Genomic DNA, 7644 nt, shown 5'->3' with positions numbered 1-7644 from the left:
GTTGACTTTTCACAAAAGGCCTTGCCACACTCATCACATTTGTAAGGTTTCTCTCCAGTATGAACCGTCTGATGACGAGCAAGCTTTGAATTTCGGCTGAAGACTTTGTCACATATATCACATTTAAATAATTTCTTTCCTGTGTGAATTTTCTTATGTCTCCTGAGGTATGAGCTGTCAGTAAAGGCCTTGCCACACTCATCACAAGGTTTCTCTCGAGTATGAACTGTCTGATGACTTAAAAGAGTTGACTTTAAACGAAAGGCCTTGCCACACTTATCACATTTGTAAGGTTTCTCTCCAGTATGAACTGTCTGATGACTTAAAAGGGTTGACTTTAAACGAAAGGCCTTGTCACACTTATCACATTTGTAAGGTTTCTCTCCAGTATGAACTGTCTGATGCCTTAAAAGGCTTGACTTTAGACGAAAGGCCTTGCCACACTCATTACATATGTAAGGTTTCTCTCCAGTATGAACCGTCTGATGACTTAAAAGGGCTGAATTTTGGCTGAAGACTTTGTCACATATATCACATTTAAATAATTTCTTTCCTGTGTGACTTTTCTTATGTCTCCTGAGGTGTGAGCTGTGAGCAAAGGCCTTGCCACACTCATCACATTTGTAAGATTTCTCTCCAGTATGAACTGTCTGATGACTTAAAAAGCTTGACTTTATACAAAAGGCCTTGCCACACTCATCACATTTATAAGGTTTCTCTCCAGTATGAACTGTCTGATGCCTTAAAAGGCTTGACTTTACACAAAAGGCCTTGCCACACTCATCACATTTATAAGGTTTCTCTCCAGTATGAACTGTCTGATGCCTTAAAAGGCTTGACTTCACACGGAAGGCCTTGCCACACTCATCACATTTGTAAGGTTTTTCTCCAGTATGAACTGTCTGATGACTTAAAAGGGTTAACTTTACACGAAAGGCCATTCCACACTCATCACATTTGTAAGGTATCTCTCCAGTATGAAATGTCTGATGTCTTAAAAAGGTTGACTTTATATGAAAGGCCATGCCACATTCATCACATTTGTAAGGTTTCTCTCCAGTATGAACTGTCTGATGACTTAAAAGGCTTGACTTTACACAAAAGGCCTTGCCACACTCATCGCATTTGTAAGGTTTCTCTCCAGTATGAACTGTCTGATGCCTTAAAAGGGTTAACTTTAGACGAAAGACCTTGCCACACTCATCACATTTGTAAGGTTTCTCTCCAGTATGAACTGTCCGATGACTCAAAAGGCTTGACTTTACACGAAAGGCCTTGCCACACTCATCACATTTGTAAGGTTTTTCCCTGTGTGCTTTGAGTTCTTGTGTTGTTACTGAAGGATTCATAAAATCATTCCCATATATATTAGAAACACTGGTTTGGGCACAAGGAGGAATTCTTTGAAGTGGTGAAAATGAGAAACTGTTTTTGACAGAACTCTTAACTTCATTATATTCAGAAATTATTCTGCCAGTTTGAAACATCTGCAGTTTATCCTGAAAGTTAAATCCAAACCTGTTTCCAAAGGGCTTAATGCCTGCATCCTTTCTATCATGTGAATCTCTTCCATCAGGCACATTTCCATTAAGGCTTACAGGTATCCCTTTGTAATTTCTTTTGTCATCTCTCCTCTGACACTCAAAGTCACACATATTTTCCTGACTTTCCCAAAGATGAAAATGTTTGATTTCACAGCTTTCAGGGTTTCCCAGCATCGATGTTTGGAATGTTTCTAGTTTATCACTGTTCGCTTTGGGTTGTAAATGCTTGATCACATGTGTAGGTGAGATATCTACAAGATAAAAAGAATCATAGGTATCCTGCTCACAATAATTCAAAAATAAATGTTTCATGTTGAATATGTATTACACCAAAAGTAATACTTACATTAAATTATGAAACACCACAATGATCACCTTAAGTGTTTAGAAACACTAAAGGAATATAATTCTTAACTTAAGAAAGCATAACATAAATTCACCATTACAGTAGTCTAGTTTTAAAAACCATATGCCAAACACAGTCACATTGAACAATCTTATACCAACTCTCAAAAACAGAGTGTTTTTCTACCAGGACCCTTAGGAACGTATTGCTGGGAGCAAGCACGAGGAGTCCTGCCCGTGACAAAGGTCATGAGGTTAAGGGGTCCGACAGGTAAAGGTGAGTCCGGCCTTAAGGGAGCCTCGCTGGATTTTCTCGAGCATCTACCCCCAAAACCAGAGTCTGCCTGCCGTACTGCATTATGGTTTTCGTTTATGCTTCTGACATTAACAGGGGCTGTCCCCCACTACCTTTCCCTAAAAGGAATTAACAGAGCTCCAGTCAATAAGTCTCCTGGGCTAAAAAGAATGTCTCGGCTTAAACTCCTCTGATAGCTTTCTAACTTACCTGACCCATCTGTCCTGACTTTTACAACTACGCATGTGATTGTTTACAGCCCCCCAACCGCAAGAGGCACGAAGCTTAAAACATCTTAAAGATACAGAGCCTTTTTTAAAGAGCTAAGAATTATATTGGTGTAGGTTTTCATTGTTGAGTTAATGACTGCCGCCAGGCCTCCATATCCTTTATCTTTTAGGCACCTGGAGGATATTAATCAATGTAATTGGGATGTAGAAAAAAGAATATAGTAGTTTTGATGTTAGCAATACTAGACTTTTGAGTTAATGAATTTTCTCTTTGTTATAAATCACTGTACTCCTCTTTCCTTGTTATAAATTGCTGTGTCCTTGCTATGTAAGAATGTAACCTTAATTAGTGCTTTCTGAGAGTGGCACCAGACTTTAGTAAGAACAACACTTTTAGGGCAAATAAGTTTTCTGGTTGACGGACCCTTATCAGAAAAGGGCCATGAAATTCTAATAGGCCTCTTGGCCAGAAGATGATGTAAATCACCTAAGACCTGTGTATACAGCTAAGTATGCAGAGAGAAAGCCTGGTCTCGATAAGGGTCAGGGCTGCTGACCCTGCATGACTTTGTATTATCCATTGATATCTATGTACAACTAAAAGTATAAAAGCTTTTCCTGGAAAATAAAAGATGGACCAGTTTCTTAGACCAGTTCCTGGAAAGACTGGCTTCCCCCGTGTCTTCTTTTCTTTCTTACTCTATTTTCTGGCTGATTCCCATCTGGAGCATAGAGGCTCATCGTGTCTACTTATTTGCCTGGGCTTCTAAGACCCACACGAGAGTGAGCCCAAGGTGGGGCACCCTCCGGTATTCAAGCGGGCACCTGGGGCCTTACACAGACGGTGAAAGTCTCTTGTCTGAGGCTTTATTGTCTTTCTATGTAAACCAAGGAATACAGCCTCGTTCTCTCCTGTTCTCTTAACTGCAAACTCTTTCCTTATCTCTCTCTAAATCTATATATCTCTCTCGCCACGCTGTCCCCACTTCGAATTACCCTGGATCAACTGGGGCTGGTCCCCAGCAACATATCAATCAACAGTTGTGTCAAATTGAAAAGAAAAATATTACACTATCATTGTATTCTGCAAACTTACTGTACATACATTATACATACATTATATATTGTAACAGTAAATAATCTAAAACCAAGCTTACCCAATTAATAATTAACTTTTCATAATTGGTTGATTACAATTGAAAACCAATGAGAAAATGAAGACTATGGCTAAAACAATTTTTTGGAAACAACATAGTTTTTTAAATCTGCTATAGAACTACATACCCAAAAAGAAAAGGCATTTTACAATGTTAACAAGTAGTATGTGTCAACTATATTGCAGAATACACGCTAAAAGACCATCATCTGTAAATGACACATAAATTAAGTCATAAACTATTCACCAGTTTTCTAACAGCCAATAAACAATGCAATCTCCACCTATGTTGTTGTTGTTCAGTCATTCAGTCGTGTTTGCCTCTTTGCGACACTGTGGACTGTAGTGCACTGGACTCCTCAATCCATGGGACTTCCCAGGCAAGAATAGTGGAGTGGGTTGCCATTTCCTTCTCCATGGGATCTTCCTGACTCAGGAATCAGGAAGCATCTTCTGCATTAGCAGGTGAATTCTTTACCACTGAGCCACCAAGGAAGGCTAATCTCTAGCCATGCACTATTCTTAATTACCTAGTTTAATGGCACCAAAATATAACAAATAAAAAGCAAGTGCTTTGTGTATTTATTGACCAGGGTCAGACACAATATTGCTGAAAAATGTTGCAAGTGAAACGCATACAAGATATAATGTAGTTGAGGTCTGACAGAGAACAAAATTTGGTAAAGCCATTATCTTTCAATTAAAAAATAAATAAAATTTTAAGAAGATATAATGTAGAGCTAGAACAAATAATTTCACCATTTGTATGGAAATACAAAAAACCTCGAATAGCCAAAGCAATCTTGACAAAGAAGAATGGAACTGGAGGAATCAACTTGCCTGACTTCAGGCTCTACTACAAAGCCACAGTCATGAGACAGTATGGTACTGGCACAAAGACAGAAATATAGATCAATGGAACAAAACAGAAACCCCAGAGATAAATCCACACATCTATGGACACCGTATCTTTGACAAAGGAGGCAAGAATATACAATGGATTAAAGACAATCTCTTTAACAAGTGGTGATGGGAAAACTGGTCACCACTTATAAAAGAAAGAAACTAGATCACTTTCTAACACCATACACAAAAATAAGCTCACAATGGATTAAAGATCTAAACAGAAGACCAGAAACTATAAACTCCTAGAGGAGAACATAGGCAAAACACTCTCTGACATACATCACAGCAGAATCCTCTATGACCCACCTCCCAGAATATTGGAAATAAAAGCAAAAATAAACAAATGGGACCTAATTAAAATTAAAAGCTTCTGCACAACAAAGGAAACTATAAGCAAGGTGAAAAGACAGCCTTCAGAATGGTAGAAAATAATAGCAAATGAAGCAACTGACAAACAACCAATGTCAAAAATATACAAGCAATTCCTGCAGCTTAATTCCAGAAAAAAAATGACCCAATCAAAAAATGGGCCAAAGAACTAAATAGACATTTCTCCAAAGAGCACATACAGATGGCTAACAAACACATGAAAAGATGCTCAACATCACTCATTATCAGAGAAATGCAAATCAAAACCACAATGAGGTATCATTTCATGTCAGTCCGAATGGCTGCGATCCAAAAGTCTACAAGCAATAAATGCTGGAGAGGGTGTGGAGAAAAGGGAACCCTCTTACACTACTGGTGGGATGCAAACTAGTACAGCCACTATGGAAAACAGTGTGGAGATTCCTTAAAAAACTGGAAATAGAACTGCCTTATGACCCAGCAATCCCACTGCTGGGCATACACACTGAGGAAACCAGAATTGAAAGAGACACGTGTACCCCAATGTTCATCGCAGCACTGTTTATAATATAATAGCCAGGATATGGAAGCAACCTAGATGTCCATCAGCAGATGAATAGATAAGAAGGCTGTGGTACATATACACAATGGAGTATTACTCAGCCATTAAAGAGAATTCATTTGAATCAGTTCTAATGAGGTGGATGAAACTGAAGCCTATTACACAGAGTGAAGTAAGCCAGAAAGAAAAACATCAATACAATATACTAACGCATATATATGGAATTTAGAAAGATGGTAATGATAACCCTGTATGCAAGACAGCAAAAGAGACACAGATGTATAGAACATGCTTTTGGACTCTGTGGGAGAGGGAAAGGGTGGGATGATTTGGGAGAATGGCACTGAAACGTGTATAATATCATATATGAAATGAATCGCCAGTCCAGGTTTGATGCATGATACTGGATGCTTGGGGCTGGTGCACTGGGATGACCCAGAGGGATGGTATGGGGAGGGAGGAGGGAGCGGGGTTCAGGATGGGGAACATGTGTATACCTGTGGTGGACTCATGTTGATGTATGGCAAAACCAATACAATATTGTAAAATAATTAACCTCCAATGAAAATAAATAAATTTACATTTTTAAAAAAAGATATGATGTATATAAAGTCATATCATAAAGAACATGACAGAATATAGATATTACCTTTTTTAGACAAAATAAATTTTGAGTGTTTACTATAAAACATGTACTACTGACAGCACTAATTTGCTTGAGGTAAACTAACAAGCTTTCCTCTAATCAGAGTAGGAGACATACCCAATTGGCCCACAAAGTGGTAAGAGAACCAGGATATGAATCTGAACCTACTGGGACGACTGAAAAAGCTTATTTGTAAACATGACCACTCACCAAATGAATAGACTAGAAAATACTAAAAAATAAATACAAGGAACTTAGAAAGAAAATATCAAAGAATATACAAGACAGAAGTAATCTGTTTAACTATTATTCAACCACCCCATCTCGAAATGGGTTGTGAGTCATCATGGATGCACAGAGTGATTTAGGTCATGTCCTGAGAAACGTGTTCAATAAACGATCATGTAGAAGGTGGAGGGACGTGAGAATAATGTTTCCATCCATATCAAGGTACTATGTGAGGACTGGTCAGGACTAAGAAAGGGCCTGCGTGGAGCATAGGGTACACAGGTTTATGTCAGATATCAGCTTGTGACCGCATGTCTTTGTGAAAATAACTGAGAGCTTACTGACCTTAAAAGAAAAGAACTGGTTCAGCAAGTTTATGGGCATTATACTATGGGTATGGGACAGAAACAAGAGAGATTTTAAAAGTGTGATATATGGAGAAAGCAAGATAATACCTGTTATACTATTTACAATGTAATGTATCCAACTCTGATTTTGTAACTTACAATGGAATGCTTATATTCAAGAAAAACATACACAATATTCCAGGATATTGTGTAAGAATCTTATTAGCAGAAATCAGAAGGAAAATCCAGGAAAAGGCTATCTAAACCTGGGTTCCTCTGCCAAGTATGATTAACCTCTCTATTGGACATTTACTTCATTTCTTCTTCCACACTCATCTCAAGATCGAGGAGTATCAAAGGAAAGGAGGGATTGACACTGACTCTGGAAGACCTTCCCAGTTACAAAAGCCTTTCTGAGGCATCCAACTCTTTTTTGTAGAAAAAGGATTTATTCTCCTAGACCTTCTATGAGTTCAAAAGAGCAGATTCAAACAGTTGCTAATACATTAAAGGACATTAAAGGATCATACCATGATCAAGTGGGATTTACTGCAGGGATGCAAGATTTCTCCATATCCACAAGTTAATCACTATGATACACCACAGTAACAGTTGAAGATTAAAAACTGTATGATCATCAATAGACCCAGAAAAGCTTCTGACAAAATTCAAGTGCCATTTATGATAAAAACCCTTCAGAAAGTCAGCACAGATGGACCCTACCTCAACATAATTAAGACTGTATATGTCAAACATACAGCTAACATCATACTCAACAGGGAAAAACTGAAAGCACTCCCCTTAACAACATTAATAAGACACGAATGTTCACTATTGCCACTTTTATTCAACATATTTTTGGAAGTCCTAGCCACAATAATCAGAAAAGAAAAAGAAATAAAAGGAATTCAAGGTAAAAAAAAATAAAGAAGAAGTAAAACTGTCACTATGATGCTACACACAGAAAATCCCAAAGATGCCACCAGATGACTACTAGACCTCATCAATGAACAGAGTAAACTTGCTGGATACAAAAT

At 38.0% G+C, this 7644-nt stretch overlaps 1 protein-coding gene across 1 annotated transcript in view; it reads right to left on the bottom strand.

Moving 5' to 3' along the window:
* LOC120873056 (zinc finger protein 160-like) overlaps positions 1-2463 on the bottom strand; it is a 3984-nt gene extending 1521 nt beyond the window's left edge. Inside the window, exons 1-2 of the mRNA XM_040253801.1 lie at positions 687-2463; positions 7-602 (exon numbers count right to left, since the gene is read on the bottom strand). Coding sequence (XP_040109735.1) covers positions 7-602; positions 687-1856 — 1766 coding nt within the window. The 5' untranslated portion in view covers positions 1857-2463. The remainder of the gene's footprint in view (positions 1-6; positions 603-686) is intronic.
* Between the last annotated feature and the right edge of the window lie 5181 nt (positions 2464-7644).

The sequence above is a fragment of the Oryx dammah genome, unplaced genomic scaffold, assembly GCF_014754425.2.
Source record: "Oryx dammah isolate SB20612 unplaced genomic scaffold, SCBI_Odam_1.1 HiC_scaffold_13, whole genome shotgun sequence".
Taxonomy (NCBI): Eukaryota; Metazoa; Chordata; class Mammalia; order Artiodactyla; family Bovidae; genus Oryx; species Oryx dammah.
This window is presented reverse-complemented; position numbering and strand designations above follow the sequence as displayed.